At 38.8% G+C, this 24,087-nt stretch overlaps 1 protein-coding gene across 1 annotated transcript in view; it reads left to right on the top strand.

Moving 5' to 3' along the window:
• vmp1 (vacuole membrane protein 1) overlaps window positions 1–24,087 on the top strand; it is a 58,416-nt gene that overhangs the window by 24,300 nt on the left and 10,029 nt on the right. The window contains exons 7-10 of the mRNA XM_066695169.1: window positions 153–284; window positions 10,774–10,854; window positions 11,932–12,048; window positions 15,917–15,978. Of these exons, the coding sequence (XP_066551266.1) occupies window positions 153–284; window positions 10,774–10,854; window positions 11,932–12,048; window positions 15,917–15,978 (392 nt within the window). The remainder of the gene's footprint in view (window positions 1–152; window positions 285–10,773; window positions 10,855–11,931; window positions 12,049–15,916; window positions 15,979–24,087) is intronic.

The raw sequence follows: 24,087 nt of genomic DNA, 5'->3' as shown, positions 1-24,087 counted from the left end.
TAGCTGCGGGGGTTGTGTGTGTGTCGCTGTTTGTGTCGCTGCATAGTTGTCTGTAGAGCTGTGTGTGTATATGTTTGTAGCTGTGTTTGTATATATGTATAGCTGTGTGTGTGTTGTGCCCCGTGCCTGACATGTCCTCTCCTCTCTCACAGGGTGCCGGCACTGCCATCGGAGAGCTGCCCCCGTACTTCATGGCCCGCGCCGCACGGCTCTCGGGCGCCGATCCCGATGATGAGGACTACGAGGAATTCGAGGAGATGCTGGAACACGCCGAGACTGCTCAGGTGACCGCCTCCAGCTTCCCCTTTCTCTCTCTCTCTCTCTCTTTCTCATGCACGATTTCTGCATTCCCAACACTTTCACAACCACCACCCCCCACCCTGAAAGATAAAGAGCGGCCTGGCTGTTCGGAGGCGCGATGCACGTGCTCCGTGTGTAAACCTCCGTGTGTCATGCAGCAGTCTTTTGAACAACGTGGGTGAAACGTGTAGCACAAACCTACAGGACCATACGAGTTACCTGAGGCACCGATTTTAAGCTCGCTTGCGTCACACCTTCCATAATATCTCCGTTAATCCAACGCCTATTTCAGAGCACCTTAATAACTGCGAGGATAATTATATAGTAGTAAATTATATTCACACGTCTGTGCATTTTAAATGTCAGAGATATTTATCTAGTGGGAAATGTATTTTTTTAATTCTAATCTGTCACCTCAACGACACGGGAATGAAAGAAATTCTGTAGTTTCGAGTGTGTGTGTGTGTGTGTTTTTTTTTTTTTTTAAGGTTTTCCAAAATTGTCCTGCCCTTTTTGCGTTTAAAAATGTGGTCTGGATCGAAAGCTGGGAGCGTGGCCGCTGTGGAGAAGCCAGCAGATGCTCCAGACATGTGGAGGTCTGCGATGTCATCCGGGCGACCGTTCGGGCCGATTCGAAGTCAACGTCTCTGTCGAGAGGTTTGGCACGGAGTGGAAAAGGACTCACTTCTGATCGTCTGCGCCCATGCTGAGATCGCTCGACGGGACGATAACGTGGGCATCATTAATGCAGATTAAGACGAGAAAAATGTGGAACCCTACTAACATTGTATACAATTACTCATAGGACTGGTGCGTTGTCATACCTATAGGGTATTACTAATGTGAAGGGCAGCTGAAGACTGGCATTGCCTGCCCTCCTGGCCGACACATGCTAGGAATCCTCTTGTGTGCGGCGCTGACATCACTGGTCCGTGGTGGTCCCTGTATAAAGACCCCCCTCTTCACGGGCTATCCTGGAGGAGAGAGTGAGTTTCGGGGAGAGAAGCAGTGCCTTTAATTCTCCCTGGTGTCTCCTGGAGATCCGGCATGCTCATTCCTTCAAAAGAAAAACTAATTAGGCTGGAATTGCGCTCATTTTTTTCCTCCTCTTCCTCTCCTCCGCTGCGTCTCCTCAAAGATGCTGGCCGTCAGCAGTCCGGAAAGCTGCACATGTGCGGGGCTCCTGCCGCCGGCGTCTGAGGCTGTCATGCCTCCCGAAGTGGCGCCCTCCCTCCGTGCCTGTGCTGCAGCCCGGCGCTGCGGCTGTTGCTGCTGCTTGTCACAGCTGTGTTATGAACGTTGGGATGGGGAAGGTTTCTGCCAGCAGGTCTCTCCTGTTATTTGAGAGCGAGAGCTTTTTTTTTTTTTCTCCTTTTTCTGCTCCCTCTCACTCACGCTCTCTTCCCCCCAGCGATGAGGACGGCAACAGTGGATGCGCAAGGCTCCTCACAGAGTGTTTACCATGTGCGGAAGAGCTGGAGAATCTGGTCGCCGCTTCTGTTTTTCATCGACCACACAAATGTTCTCTTAAGTTTGATTACAGATGTGGCGGAAATGTGCCTTGTCCGTGTCGGGGCTCTCGAGATTCTCCCAAATGTGGCCGACAGTTGGTATCGGGATGGGGATTTATCAGACCGTTTTTCCCACCTGTTACCTACGGTGTGAGAAGGCGAGGTGTTTTGTACCGTGTGTAGCTTTGAACGGAGGGTTTTTCCATGCTGGCCTCGGTGGTGACCCGAAGAAGCTGCCTTCCTCCATTCGTGAGGCAAGGTGCCTCTGGGAAATAGTGACGGAAGGAAAAAAAGATAAACCTTAGTTTCACTTTTTGGCGTTGCCAGGCAGGGAGAGTGCATGACAAAAGCATCGCAGCTCGTGGCATTTCTGCTTAGATCAGCAGTTTTAAAAGCGTGCAGTCAGATGACTTGCAGAATATCTGGAGAGATGCTGATGCTGACAAAGCCCGGCCCACACCTTGACCGGCCCGATCAGAAGGCACTGCTGCAATAGGGAAGAGAGCATCTGTAGTAGACTTTTTAAAGCTTTCAGATTGCAATAGATGTCTTTTTATTTTAATTTTTTGAGCTCCCATTCCTGCTTAAACTGAATATATGTGTGTGATTTTTTTTGCTTAATTTTTCCTCCTCTCATTATGATTATTGAAATAATCTGTTCAGATTTTTTTTTTTTCTTAAAAGAAATAACTAAGAAAACCCACAACACACTTCAAGACATTCAAGACAGGAGACACTTCTTCACACAGAGAGTCGTCACAATCTGGAACAAACTCCCCAGCGATGTGGTTGAAGCTGAAATTTTGAGAACATTTAAAAATAAACTGGATAAGATCCTTGGATCTCTTAGTTATAATGGACACCAAACGAGCACGATGGGTCTGATGGCCTCCTCTTGTTTGTACGCTTTCTTATGTTCTGTTCTCTTAAGAAGAAAAAAACAATCCTTTAAATAAACAGACTGCCACTTAAACAAAATCATCACAGTGTGTGACGCATTGCTGCTTTACAAGTTGTGTATCAGGATTGTGGCCTTTCTTGAACAGGACTTTCGCCTCCCCCGAGGAAGTCGCAGTGCCGGACAGGAAAGGGTTAACAGTCTGTGAATTCTTGAATGCCAACTCCCAGGATCATTTCTCCTGTAACCTGAATAAAAACCATCTGCTCTGGGCGTGTGCCTGACTGCTGTCCTACTCCAGTGAACCCTCACTGGGATGTGGTTTGCCCAGGCACGTCACATGACTTCTCTGAAGCCTCCCTCCCCTCCTCCTCCCTTTTATTTCCAGTAAACTGTTTGAAAAGGGGTGAGTCAGAGTGAAACCAGCTTCCCTTTAACCACAGCTTGTTAAAGAATTTGTCAACGTGGACTCTTGAGGGCTTTTTTTTCTCTTTTTTTTTTTTATATTAGAATTTTCTGGAACGGTTTATGGTTAAGATTGCGTCAGGAACTCGATCAAATGACTTCCTGCTATTAAACCGCGCTGCTGTAGTTTGCAAGGAGTTAATTTAATGCACTTTGATACCATCATCCTTTGATATCTTTTTTTTTTTTTTTTTCTGCCTCTCACTTGTTTGTTTGCACGGAAATATACGTCTTCCTTTTGTATATACTTCTGCCTGGTGTGAGGGTTTCATTCAGAAAATCGGCTAAGGGGTGTAGACTCCGCGGTATACGTTTTAATAAATGAATCGAGCTACTTTCTGGTTCTGGCGATCTTTGTTTCCCTGTCTGGCATTTTTTGCCCCTTCCTGTATCCTACTTGGCAGCTGCTATCTGTTACATACCAACTCTAACGCTCCCCATCAGATAAATGATTAAACAAATTATTTAAATACAAAATACAACCATAGTTTTGCCAGGAATCCTTTTCATATTCAGACACTTAAGCTGCTGTACTCTGAAATGTGTCAGTTTTAAAACGAGACTGTTAGACAGTTTGATTTACAGATCAGTTGTTTTTTTATTACACTTTGCCAAAAAACGTAAATATAACATAAATATGAGTGTCATAATAATTATTCTAATATATATACATACATAATAACACGCTTACATTCCTACACAGTTTTTTTTTTTTTTCTGTCTTCCAAAAGCACTTCTGTTAAAATTAAATAAAGAAATGTTCAGAAGCAGTCGTGTTTGTAACAATGGCATTTTTTAATGGTTATTGTTTCCCTGCACGTCAGCTCGAGTCGCTAAAGCCAAAAAAAAAAACTGTTTCCGTATGGTTAATCAAAATAGCAGCACGACCTTTGCCTCTGGAAAATAGTCAATAAAATCTTAAAAGACCGCCAACGGACTTATATGGCTTTTCTTGAGAAAGAAGTGTCTGCATGTAACGATGTTATGTTAACATCTTGAGGGTAAATTGCGCTCCATTGGTTTAAATTCAACTTCAGGGTCTCACCCTCATCTGTTTAATTTTAGTGGCGGGCAAGAGCCTCTGAAATGCTATTTCTCCTCAGGCGTGAAATGCAAAGGGTTAAAAGCGAGTAAATCGTAAGGCCTTTACAGCAGAAGTGAATCCAGAGTTTGACAGGTAATCTAAAATTGCCAGCCCTGAAAGGTTGTAATTAAGCCATTCAGTCATTAAATCTGTAATGTAACTTTTCCTTTTTGAATGGGGTTGGGGTTGAAGAAGTATTGAACAGGCCTGTTTCTGCTCCCGTCTTGAATAAACTGAAATGAATAAAGTTGAATTGTTTTTAGTAATGTAATATTAAATCTCTCTGCGATCTGCGAGGCGTGTGCTAAAATCAGTTCCCTTTACAGCGCTGCCTGGGATACAGACCTTAACTTCCTAAAAATCACATTCTTGTGTCTGTAACTCTGTCCCATGAAATGCTCTCAATCTGAAGGCCGGGCACAGGCGCGTCCGAGGAAGGCTGCATGGGGTTGGAGCTCGGAGGGGTGAACGCTGCACATGTGCTGCTTTGGTACATTTTTATGGCTTTGTTTCCTTCCATTATGCGGTGTAAACCCATCCCGCTGTGATTGATTACAGGCATGTGGGGTCGTACAGGAAGGTGTCTCCGGTTGCTTGTACATCGGAATCTCCCTCTGTACAAGGTATCGCGCCAGCTGGTCATAATTCTGAAATCGAGAGCCTTGTTAAAGACGAAAAAAAATCTCAATCTATGCGGCTTCCGCCCCCGACCGCAATGCCATGTTCGCACGGCTTTCTTCCCGAGGATTGGGACCCAGCAGCCACCGATCTCTGTCAACGTGGAGACAAATAAAATGCAATCAAGTGAAATCATGCACGGTAAAGGTTGTCTTTCCTGGGAGGCACCGCTCGCAAATCTGTGGAGTCGACTGGAATGTGTAAAGCTAGCGAGTGTGTCAAATGTGGGAGAGTGAGTGAGTGAGTGAGTTGTGCATGTCTCCCTTTGAACAGGGAGGGTTTTGTGGCTTTGATGATCGTGCACCCTGGATGAGACCTTCCAAATTGAGTTTTCTGGTAAGCAGTGCCCCCAGGATCAGACACATTGCCAGGATGGTAATTTTCCACAAGCCAAAAAACAAAAAAGAATGGCCATGTTCAAACACAACACCCCTGGTCTCAGATGAAATGGTTTGTGGTTCCACAGGCACACAAAGAGAGAGAGTCTTGTCAGAAAATGATGGCGTGCATTTTATTCCTCCCCCCCGCCTCCTCATTTGAGCATATGCCTTTTGTTAAATCCGCCAAAATCAAATTTTCCTTTTCTGTGATTATCGGTTCTAATGACACACTGTCTGACCAAGTGTGGTTCAGCTGATGAGTTCATGATGAATATAAGGTGTGTTTTCTTTCATTTGCCCCCGAACCCCCCCCCCCCCCAAGCTTTCTTCATCAAAGGGGGACATTCATTTATTATTTTGTCTTCATTTCGGCAGCTCTCCCACAGAGCTAATACTGTGCCCCAACGTTCGAATGAAAACAGAAGAGTCGGCCTGCAAACCACAAGCATTCTTCCCCTCTGAGTGGGTTCGCCTCCATTGTGTTGGAGATGGAGCGATGCATCCAGCAGGAATTAGGCGTTCATGGTCTCCCTGAAAACCTCATTGATAGGCCGGCAGCAGATGTCAAAAAAATAGGAGTTTCCACCCAAGAATGTCTACTTTTAATCTCTACACGCGTCCCTAACTCCCCTGTGGGCTGCTCCTCTGTGGAATAATTGTTTTTGGCCCCAATTAGGTTCAAACTTGTCCCGAAACAAACACCAGCCTGTTTCAAAAGCAAACTGCACCTGGATTGAAAGAAGGGGAAAAAGATGAGTGTCTTTTAAATAAACAAATCAGATGAAATAGTAACTCTTTATGAAAGTGGGGGTTTTCAGTCACAAGCATCATTAACAGACTCAAGTTGTATATGGTAGCTGCTTTGACAATCTTTTACGTCCCTAGATTAGGACACTTCAGTGTGATTTCGTCTTCTGGGGTCAAGAGCTCACAGTGTGAGATGTGTCCATGTGATCCTGATCCTGTATAAAAAAACAGTAATCAATATTATAACCAGTAACCAATATGACTGGTTTTGTGTTCATGTGCTGTATTTTCAGGCTGACAAAATATTCAACATCAAAACACTTTTTCAAAGTGATTTTGAACTTGTCAGAATAAAATCCTATCCACAACCAAACAATCAATAGTCTCTCAAGGGATTTCAACTTTTTCTTTAAGTGCTTTCAATATTGGAAATATTTTTGTGTAGCTTACAAATACATAAATGTAGATGTTTGTGTATCTTAATTAAATACAAATACATATTTGCACCAAATATGGGATTTAACAAACTTTAAAACAATGAAATTGCTACATAAAGACTTCTATCTACAAATGATAATGCTTGTATTTTTTCCCATACGTTTAGTATAATGTGAATAAATGAAGCATTTCCTTTCATTTTGTGGTTTGTGGTTTAATCGATTTTTTTTTTTTAAAGGAAAATATATAGGAAAAAACATACCATCACAAACTCAAAAGCTGTACAAACGTTTTCATTTTAAATTATGTATTGTATAAAAAAAATAGATTGTTCTTTACCCAATTGTTGATTTAAAATTAATTTAAGCAGTATATTTATAGAACCAAAGAAGTGTCATCTTCTCAGCATTACTCAGTAGTAATAGCTTGTATAAATGTAAGTTTTATGAGGTTAGTGTAGTTTCATATCCGTTACTATTACAAAGGGTAAAAATCTCCATCACCTTAATTCTGAAACTGCGCAAATGAAGTTAAAAATCATGTTTCCTTCAAAAAATAAACGCCTGCAAATTTCTGTGACTCAGTCAAAGATGTGAAACCATGCTTGAGAAATTTACCTCGTAGAAATTATATAGCTTATGAACTTCAGTTTTTACTGACTTTAAGTTTACTGACTTTTTCTTTATTTAATTTTATTTAACTTTATTTATTTTTTCATATTGAAAATGAAACACATTTTTATGTTTTTCCCTGATCTTAAATATTCATAGATTTGGCTCTTAAACAGTTACAGCTTCCCCCTGGGCAAATGTCACCAAACTGGTTTCTGGTTTAGTTTGGTCTTTTACTTAAAACATTTTTTTTTTTTTTAATTAAAAAACAACAACAACAAAAAACCAACTGTACAGGTTCTTTGGCATTCGTTTAATTTAATTTGCCTTTAAATACAAATATATTTTTCATAAATTTTATATTTTATGAGTCAAATTTGTATTTGTTAAGTTTTTTTTTTTTGGTAATTAAAATCTATAAATAAAAATTTTTTTTATGAAATGTCCATCCTTAAATTCCTGTATTTAGATAATCTTTTCTGTTTCGTTTTATTGAGTCTGGAGGAGCAGACATGTCTCACGGTGGCAGAGGATTCGTTCCAATATTTTGAAAGAACTTAAAAAAGAAAAGAAAAAAAAAAAACTTAACCCTCCTCTTCCCAGTTTCAGGGAGAACCAGGAAGGGCCATTCCCTGAGAGAAAACAGTTACTAAGTGTTGGGAAAGAGGTGAGGGATTTGGCTGAAAGAGGCCAGAAAGATGAGATGATGTTTTGGATCTTTAGCCACTGGAATATTCCTGGAGTCAGGGTTTTAAAAATGTCTTCCTCTGTCAGCTATAATGGATTTCTAAATTTTCTCTGGGGTAAGTGGCACAACATTTTAAAATAAGGCATATTAGATAGCTCATTAAATTAACTTAAAAGTAATTTGTCAGCTGGGTTAAATTGTGGGCTTTGGAATCTCAAGTAGGATATTTAAAAAATAAAATAAAGTAGTTGTATTCAGTATTATCAAATGGAGTTCTTCTCTATTACACCTGCAAAACCATGAAACCAAATGCAGTGCTTGGCTGTTTATACTATGGTTCTGTTTAGCATGTTTGTGGTTTGTGTTTGTTTTGTACAAAAACAAATTTTAAAACCATAATAAGTCCCTCCACACAGCCCCTAATAACAAATCCTTCACAAACAGATGACCCTCAAACAGTCAGAAACAAACAGAGAAACTGGCTGCTTTTCACTGTTCAGGGAGAATCATCATGAGATGTTGAAATGTTAACAACGTATAAAATTAATAAAATAAATAACATTCATTTCAATGGGTCATTGGTTAAAAATAAATGCAAAATAAAATCAAAAGTACCTGCTTTGAAATGCCACACAAATTATATATCAAGGTCCACCCACAGTTGAGTTTACTGTGTGTGTGTGTGTGTGTGTGTGTGTGTGTATATATACACACACATGTATATGGATATGTATATATGTATGTATGTATGTATACATGTGCACATGTATAGATATCAATGTGGCATGTTTTCCTCATGTGCCTGTGAATTCTGTTCACCAGCAGGCAGGCTGCAGCAAAGTTCTCTCTTCTTGCCAGTCATTGTGTTGTTCCTGTATTGTGCAATCGGCACACAAGGCAAGGTGTGGCTCAAAGGGTGATGAAGCACTTTTGTTTCCCTGGCACACAACGTGCTCTTAATTTGCTATTTACAATACAAGGTCATCTTATGAGGATCTGACTCGTTTTAATGTTTACTACAAATCAATGTGCTTTGATTTCCAATGTTGTTGTTGTTGTTGTTGTTGTTGTTGTTGTTGCTTCTTAATAATTAATATTCTAATATTCACAATGTTCATAAAACAAAACTCACCACTGATTTTTTTTATTTAAATATCTTTGTATTGCATTTTGAGTTGAGAAGTTTAAACTTCTTAATTTCCTTAAAAAGATATTTTCATTGTTTACTTATTTGACTATTTGAGTAATTTTGTGATTTTGCTTTGTGTGTTGTTGTTTGTTTGGTTAGGGCATTGGCATTTCATACATATATGTGTATATATATATATAACTTTTTCCATATATATATATATATATATATATATATATATATATATATATATATATATATATATATATATATATAATGTACATATTATATTTTTCCCTTACAAATATTTTAAATGGATGTGATCATCTCACCACAGTCTGTACAAAACATGAAAGCATTTCATTATTTTTATTTAAATTCCCCATACACTAAAATAGGTTTTTATAAGGGATATTTCTTAAGTTTTTGTAATTTCAGTTCAGTCACTACATATTTGTATATTTTTTCTAATATATATTTCTCATGATTTTCACATTAAAAACCTTGCAATTTTTTTTAACTGCAAATAAAATAAAATAAATGAGGCAGAAAAAAAGTGACTTTAAACACATAAAGAAGCACCCCTGTCCCTCTTAGAAAATAAAATAAAAATTATAGTTTTATACATTTGATTTAGTATAGAGTGTTAATTAAAATAATAAAGGTTAAAATAAATCCATTCAGTAAGAAGAGACTTACACACACAAATCTTGCAATTGTTTCTGTTTCTCCTTAAACAGATTCGTTTATATACAGAATTATTTTACTCTAAGTTTCTTTAAAAGTATCCATATTCCAAGTCTTCTGCTCATTTTGATTTAAAAAAAAAAAAAAAAAACTCCTGATTTTGTTTCCGTTTGAACTGTTTTCCTATTTTCTACATTCAAAAAAGTAAAATATGGGTGTGAACATAAACAGTTAGGCTTTTTTTTTTTTTTTTTTAAGTTTAATCTATTTCAAAACTAAAAACCTCTTAAGTAACTATAGATTTCCCAACTAAAGAACATTGTGAAATTAGTAATTAAAAAAACATTAGTGAAGCTATTGCTGCATATGTATGTTTGGTGAAAATCAGTTTAATTTAACTTTGCTTCTCACTACATTTTGGGATTATTTAATTCAGAGTCAATCTAAATAAAAAATACCCTTTTTTTTTTAAATCATATAAACTGAAAAATTATGTAATTTACCAAGATAAGTGTTCAGACATTTTTTTAGAAACCTTAAATCATTCAGGTTTTTTGTGCAAGAAAAAGCACAACGCAAAATGAAAAATAAAAATCTTTACAATCAAAAGGTTTTATACAAAATAAACATTAGTTTCTATAAAATTGTCATAACATTTTCCATACATTTAATTGTACATTATTAATAATCTGAGATTTATATTCCTGTGAGACAAAGACAAGGATATAATAATAAACATGTTTTAATCTTCGATGTTCTGGTGTGTTTTGCTTTTAAGTACTATTTCAAATCTGCTGTTCAATAATTGAGAGAAAATGTATCAATTTGAAAAGAGAAAAATTGATTTTATTAACTACAAATGTTTCAGGCAAATTATTAATTTGATGCACATGATTTTGAGTGGAAATCAAAATTCAATATTTGTTTTAGATAAATAAAAAAACATCCCTCAAAACGAAAAAAGGTTTCTTATGATTCTTTTCCATAACAGAACACCTATTAATAAAACATTTAACACTGTAGAAAACAGAATACACACACTTTTTTATTTGAGTGTATGATTTGAAACTAAATGAAATGAGTGGAGAATATGTAAGTGTTTCAATTCTCTGGTTTTCCCAAGATCTGGATTTTAATCATGTCCTCCTTTCCTACAGGACTTTGCCACCAGAGCCAAAGTTGCCGTCCAGAACATGGTTCAGAAAGTTGGGTTTTTTGGGATTCTCGCATGTGCCTCGGTAAGTCCGACACTTAATTTGAAAGTCACAATTTTCTTTGTTCAGAAAATGTACAATTCTCTTCAACTTTGTTCTGTTGTAGGAATAATAACACAAATTCATAGTGAGTGATTGAAGACTTGAATAACTGATTATTGTACTTAAAGTTTATTATTTAAGTATCTTTCTTTAGAATTTGATTTGACAAACATCACCATCATTGTAGCTTCAGTTTAAATTATGATGTTTCTCTTTTGCCATTTGTGGAAGGGAAAAACATTATGACAATTACTTTTTATTAGCAGTTAAAATCTACAGCAATTATACTTTCCCATAAAAGAAATGGTAAATGTATTAATGTGGTTAAATAGTGTCACAGAGACATTTCAAACCTATCTTCTTATCTTTTAAGTCTTACAATCTTCAGATATGATGAGACAAAACCAATTAAATAAATGTACAAAGAATTATTATAATGACTTAAAATCCGTTTTTACAGTATTTTTTTTAATTTACATTTGAATTGTTAATGTTAGGTAAAAATGCTTGTATTCAGTTTGTATGTTGGTAATTTTAATAACTAAAACCTGTACATTTTTTCGTTAGAATTAAGTGTCAACACTTCTGAATATTACACTTCAGAGAATATTAAACTAGAGATTTTAAAGTTTGAGAGTTTCAGAACTTTTGTTACATTATTTGTTGATGTGATCATTTACTGTTTAACTAAAAAAAAATATGTAATGCTTTAAACTGGTATTCAACACAGATTATTTAAAATTAATTATGCCATAAACTTGCCATATATTGAGTGAAAATTGCAATTATTTTAAAAGGTTTATTGTATTCAGAGGTCTTAGAATTTGCAGTAATTATCAATAGATCTTCACTTTTTCTTTAATGTATGGTTTATATCTCTAACTTAAAACCAATCACTTTTACACTCTTAAATGTATTGATTAAAATATGTATAGAAGCTTTTATTTTTGTATCCGTGTGTGAAACAGTAGTATTTCTTCAGCAGGGGGTAAAAGACCCTTCTATCAAAATGGCACTGCATTACAATCTGTATTTATGGGCTCAATGGTTGTCTTCTAGATCCCAAACCCCCTGTTCGACCTGGCGGGCATCACGTGTGGCCATTTCCTCGTTCCTTTCTGGACCTTCTTTGGTGCCACTCTCATCGGGAAAGCCATCGTCAAAATGCACATTCAGGTGAGAACAATATATGTGATGGAAATCTTCCTTCAGGTGTCTCTTTACAAAGGGAGGGGGTCTCTTATGGTCCAACTACCAGCCTGATATAAACTTATAGAGTTTAGTTATGAGGTTCTGATGATGCTGACCAAAATTGTCCTAACATTTTTCAGTATTAGTTTGTTGGATGAGCGTGATTTTGGGTATATAGGTGAGAATCAATCTCGTAACAGCCGAGTAATGGTGTTTGCATGCAGGGTAGTCAGGATTTAAACATCTACAAATATCCCCAAATGCACTATTTCACAGAGAGGTGTGTGGGGTTTTTGTCTTTTTTTTTTTTAAACTGTATTTCATCTCATTTTTATTCCATCACCCCCATGGACATCTTTACAATGTAACAAACACAGTTTTGCCGGCACATCTTCACTGCTACACTGCCTGTGCTCTCAACTGCTGCCCCCCCCCCCTATAAAGGGAGCCATTTTAAGTTCTTCTGCTGTGGGTCGTCCATTTTGTGAAGCTCATCTTGCATGGCAGTTCAGTGCCACTCGTGAATGTTGTGAGGATTATTCATGCACCTGGTATTCCTGGTGTGTCTGTAGATTATCTGACCAAACCAAAAGACACGTTAAAAAAAAACTGTATTAGTGTGGTTTTTGAATGACAAAAAGATCCGTCTTTAGCAGCTGTTGAGCTTACACTAAATCTCCCCCAAACCTGAGGATTGTCGTTAAACCAATTTGTCCTGCACTAACTGTAATGATTACTAATCTAATAATAATTACTGTAGTACAGTGAGAATCTGAACTTGATCTCAAATACATTCTTTAGGCTAATTACTCTTTGGTCAAGTATGTATTAAGAGGCAGAACCTCTCAAAAGACAATACATTACTGAAGTACAATAAGGGAAAATTGTGTCTCGAGAAATTACCCCCAAACTTTAATTTTTCTACAAAGTGCATCGAACCAAAAATGACAACAAATCAGTTACATTGATGATTAAACCGATTTTGCAACATGCATGTAGTTGGGAGTCCCTGCTTTGTGGAAGCAGGACAGAAAAGCTGCTTGCTAGCTCTTGCTCTGTGATCCTCAGGAGAAATCAGATAAATTGGACAAAAGGTGTGGCGCTTTCCTAGGCGGATAGGTCAGAGAAAGATAGGTGTATTCCCAAATAAATGGCAGAGAGACATTATAGCAGCTCAATCTCTCTGAAACATCTCTGTCTTCAGCGTAGCTTTTTACAGTCTGTCAGAATGCAGGTGAGCAAGTTAGTTGGTACGTTGTTTCCCCGATTAACGGTATAATCAAAAGGTGTTTTTTTTTCTTCTAGGAAAAGAAGGACCTAGTCATACTATCTGGTAACGCTAAAGACTTTCAGAAGAGTGCTAAAAGTCTTTGACTTAACCAAATAGTTTGACTTAAAAATTGTAGCATTAGACGAACACAAACTTAATAGTGATAAAGTTGTGATCGAGCGGCTTTAATAGGAGCTAAGCTGTCTACCTGGAGAGAACCATTTTGCCTGTGCGTGGTCACATAATGCTTAGCTGCCTTAATTCCTGAATACTCTTTCACAATGGTATTTGACCTGGAATACAGGTGTGTGTGTGTGTGTGCAGACAATGTGCCTTTTGTCGAATGACGCACTTTAGTTTAGTGAAAGTAGATTTCGGTGAGCATGTTGCGCAATGTCAAACCTATCCCTTTTTGGAAGTCTTTAAGTACCTTTTTTTCATCTGGGAGAAATAAGCAGGGTAGGAATCTTAAGTTTACCAAACAAAATGCTTATACCTGTGGCTACGTCTCGTTCCTAATGGCATTGAGCTATAGTGATAGGACACAATAAAGGTTCCTCTTTTCCACAGCCAGGTAAGAACCTTCTGTGTCACTTTTATTCAGTAAAGTGTGTGTGTGTGTGTGTGTGTGTGATTGTAGTATAAATATTTGCTCTCTACGTAAAAGTAATAACTGCCTTTAATATCTGTGACGCACACATTTACTTAGTTAAATCTATTTTAATTATTTGTAGATCAGGCCTCTTGTTGCGTATGTTTTAATGGAACGCCTTGTGTGAAACATGGGTTAATACAGGACAACAATATCCTAACAATATAGGCCACTAAAAGCAATCCTGGAAAACAGGAATCCACTTATTAGCGTGATTATATTGTATTACAATTACCTCCAATGGCTTTTAAAAATGAACTCCGGAGTTTTTATGTTTAATGTAAAACCTAGAAATTTTTTTAAGCGTGGGCTTTGTCAATAAGGAAGCCAAGCCTAAAAGCAAAATGCTGGCTGGCCTGTAGCCCAGAGCCACAGGTTTTGGTGCTAGAAACACCTATGCACGGACGAATGTTAATCTGCCGATTGGTTAGGCATCGACTTGCAAATATCGCACAGCTCAAAAGAGGATGGGAAACTAAAAGCGGTGTGTGTGTGTGTGGGGAGCGTTTGCATTCTTGGGGCCCCCCCCTCAAAGGAAACTGTGTTGTCCAGCGTCCTGCCACTGACAGACACCATCCATACCGGTCCACAGCTCTCTCTCATTCACGTCCAGCAAGGTTGCGTGGAATACAGTTGTGAAAAAACCCTGAGAGTCTTGCATTCATCAAAGCTTTATGAAGTGTTATAGTGATCTTATCGTGCATTTCAGCCCCAATATCTTCCTACAACCAGGGTCTGTGCTACCCTCCCCAACGCAGCACAATCAGGATTCGATCTTTCCAACCCCCAATGTGGTTTGGGTGTCGCATGTCCTAGAGCATAATATTAAAAACTCCATAATGTTTTTGAGTTGAGAGCTGCTCATGTTTTTCTAATACATTTTCTACGGTCATGTTAGATTTGAAAACACGCGTCACTTTCTGACTTGCGTTGAGGCGGTTGAAGTCAGCCACACAATTCCCTCTGCACACTGCGTGACTGACACGTATGACCATGCACACTGCGTGACCGACTCTCAGCTTCCTCTTTTTATTTCGGTCAGATTCATGATTATTTTTTGCTCTTCTCATAGTTCACCATTTCATTCTATAGCCAAAGGCCCATGGTCATCAGATTGACCTCAGAGTGACAAGTCACTATGCACTCCTGCCAGGGACTACAGAGAAAAAGACATCACTGTTTTTGTTTTGTTTTTTAGGACAGAGATTTTAGTTATTGTTGTTGTGACGCGTCTCTCTCCGGTGCAGACCACTCTGCATTGATGACCAACACTACCACAGCCACAAATCCCTGCTGCTTTGTCGTGTAGCTGTCTTTGTACCCCAGTGTTTGGTGTGGAGTGACTCTTGTGTTGTGCAAGACCGGTTTAATGGCTTCAAACTCATCCATCAGTCTGAAGCGTCCGTCTGGCGACTAATCGCATTCCAGACGTACACTTGTGTGTCTTTAAATGTGTTTATGTTTGCAGGACAAGTGATGTATCACAAAGTTGCTTCGGCCGATGATATCATCTGCTCTCTCTTTGGTGTGTGTGTGTGTGTTATCATCATTAATATTTTTTATTTTAAACAGCTCTGTGTGGGGCAATCTGAATTGGTTTACGCTGGTATATTAAAGCTGATGTCCAGGGGATTTTTGTAGCTGTCTGAGTTGAGTCCTTGGTATGCATGTGTCATGCCCCCCACCCACCCTCCCAAAAATCATCCAGAGACACATGCTTGCCTCATCATTACTTTTGTATTCCTGCTGGACACCAAGTCTGAGGTCAGATTTATATTAATAAGAACATAAGAAAGTTTACAAACGAGAGGAACCATCATGCTCGTTTGGTGGTATCATACCATAGATGCGTAACCTCCTTTTCCTGAACTGTGTTTCACTGTTTTCTTGTCTTTATTTATTAATTAAAAACTCTTTCCTTCTTCCCACAGAAACTGTTTGTTATAATAACGTTCAGCAAGCACATCGTGGAGCAGATGGTGTCTCTAATCGGGTGAGTAATTTAACCAATGACTAATAAGGGCCCTGAGAAATGGAAAATGAGAGATACGTGGTGGGTGGCTCGACCCTGCACTAAGGGGTTAATTGGAACTGATCAAGTCCAAAAATTAAAAAGAAATGAAAGAAAACAAAATGGTAGCAAGCAGCTCTGCATTGAAAATCCGTTGTGTTTTAGACTGTTGAGGAGAACTTTCTGTTGAGGATGGTGAGGGAGAGGAAATCTGGATCCACCTGCTAAAAGACTTCCTCTTTTTCACCCCCTCTCTGTTTTCAGTTCAGCATCTTTAAACAGTGGCTTTTTTTAAAGTTGTGTTTGTGGTTGTGTCAACCCGTTGGCTAGCCCATTGTCATTGGGAAAGTGTGTTAGTGACTCTAATTTTGTTGTGCCACGTTTGTGCGATGTGATTTGACCGGTTTGAAGTTCTCCACATTGAGCAGATTTAATTAAATAGTTGGATCCAGGTGAGGTCCTTCATGGGTAAAGAGGTTTGCAATGTCAGTGCTCACCCATGGGCTGCTATGTGAGTTAATAATAGGCACGCAGTGTCACAAGCGAGTTGCTATGTGTGTCAGCAGAGCGGTCCCGTCGAGTTTGTCCGAAGGCACGGCTAGCTTTGTTCTTCCATTGTCCCATTGATGTGAGATTTCTGTCATTCTCACCAAGTACATATATGGAGTTATCACAGATCGACCCGTGTGCGTCAGTGTACCAAACCACAGGCCACAAACTAGGGACATCTTAGAAAATAGTCTTCTCTTAAAATTCATGGAACTGTGTGTGTTGTTTTTCTCTTTCATAGTAGTAGTAGTAGTAGTAGTAGTAGTAGTGGTGTATAAATTCTTGTAATCTGGTCTCGGATGAAACAGGAAACTGTCAAGTGTGTCAAGTGTCAGAGTTGTGCATTTGAATCAGCTTAGCTAGACATTTGACTGCTTTGATCTCTTTATGCCCCCTCTTACTCCACTCCCAGACTCCCGCGCCCCTGAGACCTGCTTCTCGGACGTGTCTTTCTCTAAACCTGTTTCTTCACATCCTTGTTATTTACTGTGGGTAACCTTGGTCCAGACATCTCCGATCTGCGACCACTCACTTGTTGGAATTTCCTCAATCTGACGGCGCAGATAACTACCAGACCCACAGTGCTTCTGCTGCTGTGTGTGGTAGCAACAGAAATGTATATCTGTGGGGGGCAAAAACATGACAATAAAACAAATAACCTTTCTTTAAACTTTGGTGGGGAGCCAATCTGAAACATTTACAAGAGTTTATCACTCCAATGGCAGTGTTTACATCCTTTGTCTGGCTGTGTCTGTGCTTTCAGATACCGTGAGTGCATCACGTTTGAGAGATGTTTTAATCGGTGCTGTGTAATAATATAATTGTTTATAATATGTTTTAAGGGAGGCAGGGAATTGACGTCCACAGTCCAGCCTAGTAGTGTCGCAAATACCACCTGTGAATTTGTATTAATGCCTCATTTTCCGTTGACCTCCTGGCAAAATTATGTATTGTAGGTTGGCTGAAAATATTTGTCATAAGATATCAAGCAAAAAAACAAACCAAAAATAGTGATATGGAGACAGAACTGTGGGTCTATGTTTGTTGAGGCAATTTAGGCTTGAGTGCTGTCCCTTAAACCTCATGTCGGTTGGTTTTGAATTGTTTTTCTTTTTAAGTGTTTTCTCTAGTTTCTGTATTTGTCAGACATTCTTTTTAAAAAATTCCCCCTTTGACTGTTTTTTAACCGTTTCCTGTTTGAAGCCCCCAGCACCTTGAAAGTTACTCAGAGCGCTTTTGTAGGTGTTGATGCATTACCTCCTATGTAAAGGGTCTCGCAAACCCTGTCAAACACATTGACTTTCATAATTAAATAAATGAAAGGAAAACAACAACACCACTGTGCATTAACCCTTTGACTGCCTACTCAGGCACACAGTCTGTTTTTTCAGTATTTTTTTCCCCTCCTTCTCCTCCAGAAAGCCTGTTACGTGTTGGGTGGCGGGAAATAACGTGTTTTGCACAATGTGGTGTGTGCATCAGTAATCCTCTGGACATCTCCAGTCGTTCACATGTCAAGGGTTAAACATGTCGGCATGTCAAGGGTTAAGCATTGAAATTCTGCATTAGACCTTTTTCACCTCCTAGTTATAATGGAGTGCATTTGTCTATTTTATTTATTGATTTGATTCATTCATTCATGTGGCAACTTCCATTCAACAACGTAATCCCTTCATGCGGTTTAGTGCAAAGTGAAAACACAGTAGATCGGTTTAGCAAAACATTGAATACATGCTACAGGGAAGCAAGACCAGACGGCCGCAGTGCTTTAGGTGAAGGAACACGAAACTGCGTAATTGAAGAGTGAGCATGTTATAGAGCCAGGGGCTGATCAGGGGTCCTGGGATGTGGTTACCTGTAGCAACAGTTTGAAACGGCCAAGGGTTACCCATCTCTTTACTCTCAGAGTCTGTGGTCTGTTTCCTGAATGACCTGGTGACTTCCACATGGCAGACACTCGTTTTAAAGCTGTGGACATTTGATGAAGCGCTGGATTTTTACTTCCCCCTGCAATGTGTTGCCACGCAGTTGGCGCTCTGAGATAACCAATTGACGCGCCTCATGTCTGTAGTTACCATCCAGAACGTCTTGGCCAAATTCGATTTTGCAGAGGCTGTAATAAATAAGTCCTACAAAAGGTCATTCAACTTTTATTAGATTTTTATTCATTCATTTATTTTTGTGCACATTCACTGCATTACATGATCACATTGAAATGTTTTTTCTTCCCTTAAATGTAAGACAAGGATTTTTTAATTTTGATTTGTAGGTTTATATTTTGTTACAATTTTGTATTTTTCACACATTGATAATGATTGTATAATTTAGAAACCCGAAACTACCTGAACACTTAGTGTTCTCTTTTAATCCGAATTCTTTGCTGCGATGAAAGTCCAGGGTTTCATTTTCACGTGTTTTACAGGTGACAACAGAGGAGATGATGTCTGTGACCTGTTACACTGAATTCAGTCATAAAACTGACATATGTGAAGGAAGGAGCATTTGAACTCAAAGCCAATTAACTGATTGTCACATGACCTGACATAAACAAAACTGCACTGAACTGTGAAAGTGTTTTCGCTGAAACTGCACTGTGAGTTAAATCCACGTTTCCTGATGGCACACCCAGAAGCAAGTAACTTTATATTTGTTTATTTGTTTTATTTATGGTATTTTTTACACACCAGTTCAGATGAACTTTTGATTAAAAGAAGAAAACAAATGTAATTTCTGCTGCATCATAGCACATTCATGTCAGCCTACTCACTGGTTCACAGTTGGGGGAAAGTACACTTTTCTCAAACATCCCTGTTTACTCATGGAAACATGCTGATTTGACTCTGGTTTGAATTCTAATAATAGTAGAAGTAACCAAGCTATACCAGCGTGTTTCCATTTGATTACATCACACACCACTCCATCAAAGCCCATAACGTCAATCACTACCAATCGGAATCACTTGAAACCTTCATTGTTTAAAGGCTCAGTGCCGACTTCTGCCCTGTAATATGCCTGCCGCTTAAAGTTTATCACAGTTCACACACAACGACAGCTTTGAACAAGCCGAGCTTCTCCTTTTCTGAATCTCCGCTCCACTCCAAACTGCTCTGAGCTGCATATCCCGGCTCTGTTTGTGCAAATAGCAGCTTGACCTTCTCGGTGGGAATGGCGCAGCAGGCATGTCACTTGACAGCCTTGTGCTCCCCTCCCTGCAGCTATCAAAGTTGGTGAGACACTGCCATGTCTCAGACTGGATGAGGTGCCCAGTAATTCAGCTTCTTGTGCCACGAAGGCAGTGATGGGACTTCAGTAAAGCTTTTCTCAATGGGAATGAGTCCCCAACACACAATGTGCCCCTTTTATGTGTGTAAACCTGACCTAACCATGTATATTTATCATGACTCCAGGGAAGAATAAATATCACCAACTGTATTCTAGTCTAGTATTTTGTATGTTTTTATATTTATTTATTTAACCAGCATTAGATCTTTCTGGAGTTTGGCAAATCTTGTGCAATCTGCTTTTCGTTTTGTTTGCGTTATATATTCTCAGACCCTCAATTAACCTCAAAAGAAAATTAAACCAACATTTAAAAATGTCCTGTACTTTAATGCAAAGAAGTGTTGTTACAAAAGCCTGGAAAGTCAGACAATTTCCCCACCATCGTATATTTTTTTATTATGAAGACTTTACACAAAACCGAGACAGAACCAGCCTGATTCAGGGCACAATATATGTCTTTCCTGCCACTTGAAGACGATTTGACTGGCCTTGATTTCTCTCTATCATCATTTGTAACCTTGATCCACAGCATTGCCTGCACTGTTCGCTACTGCAGGGCTTTATCTGCCTTAACTGCATGTGACGTTTTTAACGGCTTTACCCGAGAGTTTAAATACAGTTGTAATTATTGAGTAAATAAGCCGCTTTCAGATGGAGCCTGTTCTGCATCAGATCACAGGTGCAAGCTGCTCCACACTGAAGATTTTCACTTGCGTTTGACAGTTCACTGTAATTATAAAAAATTGCTCTGTGTTTTTCTGTTAATTCTGCTTGCAATTGGCTACGGCCTTCCTTTGTGCCAACATCCTCCGGCAATCCAGTATTGCGTGGTGAAAGCCTGTTTCTCAACTAGATTTATCCTTTCTAAGCATGCTTGTTCATTTGATGCTACATCTAAACATAGTAACACAGATATCTACGGGCAGAGTCACCAGGAAGCTAAATTAGAAAGTTATATCTCTTTTTAAATATTGGTGATATAAACAGGGTTTCCACAATAAAAGGGTAAGTCAGATACCAAAGAGTAATAAAATGCAGCAGACCCTACTTTTTGGTCAAAATCAAACCCGGAGTACAGTATCAATTTGGAGTTGCAAAGGGCTTTTTGTTTTTTTCTTAATTAGAGGACTCTACACTGAGGTTGTATTTATAGTCTTCACATGAATTTGATGAAGGATGTTTTTCCATTTTTAATCTCTTTATAACTCATCGGGTTATTCTATTTGATTATATCAAAAGAAAGTTCAGTTGGTGCCGCCCTAAACAGGAGAGCTTTCAAAGAAACATCTTACAAACACAAAAAATTATAAACAAAACGCATTTTGGATTCTGACCTCCTAACTGTCCTTTTGAAGGTGGAGGAATGAGTTTGTGTTCAAAGGCTTTTCTTGGGCAGTCCTGCTCAACTGATGAGTCAAATACGTGATCGACTCATTGATTATGGCTCCCTCCCCATATGTCACGGGAAGCTAATCTTTGTTTTGTTTGCTGGATTGTGGCTTTGCATTTATATTATTTTACTCATCAATTTGCTAAAGACTGAGAGCTGTATTTGGGAAGTGATCACTGAAGTCAGAAGTGCTCAAGGGATGGCTGCAGACCTTCATTCAGTGTTTAATATTAAAATCACCTGCTTTTCTGATTCAAAATACATTTGTCCTGTTTGCCTGTAGAAATTCATGTTTTAAGGATGATCAAAAAAGCATTTTGGCTCCCTAAGAGCAGGGTTTGCCACCTCTCTGCCCTGTTCTGAGCGTGTCGTGCCAAGCCTGACTGGTACTTGCAACACTGTGAGGCCACTGTATATGTGCTGGTTCGCTACCTAACCCAAGTCATAGCGGAAGGAATTTACAGGGTTTGGAGTCTTAACCAAAGAAAAATACCGTTGGGATCTTGGGCATGTGAAATATTAGACAGATGAGGTCAAGGAGGGATTTTTTTCCTGACCCACTGGGGGTATTTGGATCACGCTAGAAAGAAACCAAATTCGTGGCGATTCTACCATATTTGAGTGTTCCGTAAATATGACCACCGAAGCAATTTTCCTGAAGTGGTGGCGTATTCAAGTTCTCTCCCGCAGCTTCGGTGTGTCGGCCTTTGTTAACTTGTACAATCGTCGCAAAGATATGTGAGGGACAGACTCCTGTTACCAGAAATGTGACATTTTTGTCAAGTTGTATAAACGCAGACACTTGAATTCCATCCCCCGTTCAGTAATGTTTGACCGGGGGGGTTGAATTAGCTCTTGGAAAAATGTTCACTCGAAAACCACACTTTCTCACAAAGATGACTTTGATTTGGATGCAACACCCTTTTGACCTGTCCATGAATGTGAAGTGCTCCGTCTTCAGGAGGCAGAGAAAGGGCTGTATTTGTTTAAACAAAAGCGCTGACAATTCTCTGAGAATTAATGTTTTGTTGATAGATACTTTATAAAACAAAACAGTTTTTATTGGCCTGCTTTACTAAGCTCTGTAATCCACATCACTTATTATGTGATGATTTGTGTATCTATATGAATGTGTGGAAAGTATTTGGGAATTTTGAAAGCATATATATGAATCTTGTTCACTTAAGCGTGATTGTCTTTCACCCGTTAGAGATCATTAAAGATTTAATAATCCAGTCACGGTTCAGAAAGTGATGAAAACCCTACTGTACTGTGCTGTCCGTGCTGTACAAATAGCTTGGTGATCTTTCCTTTGTTCCATTGTTTCTGTTCCCATCACTAACGCACTTTAGGGTACCTCCTGTGTTATTCATCTCTGACACATTTGTTTTTCTGCACCGTCTTCACTCCCAACTGTTTTCCCAAAAATCACCCAGAGAGAGCTCTCCCGTAACCAGGATATAGTCCGTGTCGAGGAAGCCATGCAGAAATTTTTGGCTTTTCAAGTCAAATAAAAGGAGTGGTGACGGCACTGTGCAAGTGCAGAAAATCAGTTTGAGTGAGAAAGTCAAACGTCTTCAAAACTATTTCTCTACAAATCTTTTTATATTACCCACAAATCCCAGCACCGAGGACGATCCCACTTTAATATTTGTGTATATTTCTCTGCTTGGTGCCTTTATGAGAGGTGCGTTTAAATGTAAAATGTCCAAAAGGTTACACATAAAGAACTTAATTTTGGACATGATAGAATGAAGCAAAATGCAGTGCAGGAGACAACAATTTCACAGGAGGTGAAGAATAATGATTACTCTGCTTGGTTTGACACAGTGTAGTGGAACTAGGAAATAAAACATCAGGTACTTGTGATCTGATACCCAGTAGGGCAGCCCCAGACTTCCCTGTACTGGTGGTCTCGGTGTACAGGCTTTAAAGCAGGAAGATGGATTGGGGGTCTACAGATACGTTCTGAACTGATGACCTTTTAGAACGAACTTCAGAGCCCTTGCTCTCATAATAGGCCACCCCACTGCCCATCGGTAATTTGTGTGAGTTGACTTTCTGAAGAAATCATTCCTGATGCATCAGAGACAGTTTGCAGCGTTGTAAGATGTGAAAGCACTTTCATTTACATCTGATAATCTTTTTTTGGTGTGGTAAGTTGAGCTTTGTTACACTACAGCGCGAGTTTACATCTGATAAAATGAGTCATGTATTTTTTAAACCAGATTTTTTTTCTCTCTCCCTCCTTTGGGTAGCTTTTGGCAATTTATGGATCGCTAATGCAAAAGACATTATCATTAAGTTTGTCAGAGAAGTCATCAGAAGGCTTGAGACTGAAATTAACAAAGCTCCAGTACATTTTGCTCCGGTACACAATTTGCTCATTGTTTCCTGACAGAATAATTGTCAATCTGGTAAGTGTAAAAAGACTAGGGCAAATAATTCATATGCTTAGTGTGGTTTAGATTTTAATGCTAACAAATTTAAGTGGAACCCATTATGTGGGGGAGAAAGCAAAGCAATGCAGGAAAAAAACAGCTAAACATTTCCTATTTAATGCTGTAGTTTTGTGTTTAGATTTAATGTTTGTTTTAAGTACCACATTTAGTATTTGATTGTAAAGAAAAGAGTAATCATAGTGTTTTGTCACCCCCCCCCCCACCTCTGGTACAATGTTACCCATAATAAGCGCATTTGTCATTATTACGTTTTGGGATTTAGATTCGTAGATGTAAATATTTAGATAGTTACATTTGGGATATGATGTTACTTTGGCAGATTAAATGTTTTCTGTGTGTGTGTTTTGGCAGTACTTTGTATAAGCATAACAGAATCATTACCTGAAGTTGTGTGTTAGTGTGTAGTAC

This window comes from Amia ocellicauda, chromosome 22 (genome assembly GCF_036373705.1).
Source record: "Amia ocellicauda isolate fAmiCal2 chromosome 22, fAmiCal2.hap1, whole genome shotgun sequence".
Classification (NCBI taxonomy): domain Eukaryota; kingdom Metazoa; phylum Chordata; class Actinopteri; order Amiiformes; family Amiidae; genus Amia; species Amia ocellicauda.
Note: the sequence above shows the minus strand (reverse complement) of the source record. Positions and strands in the feature narration are given on the sequence as shown.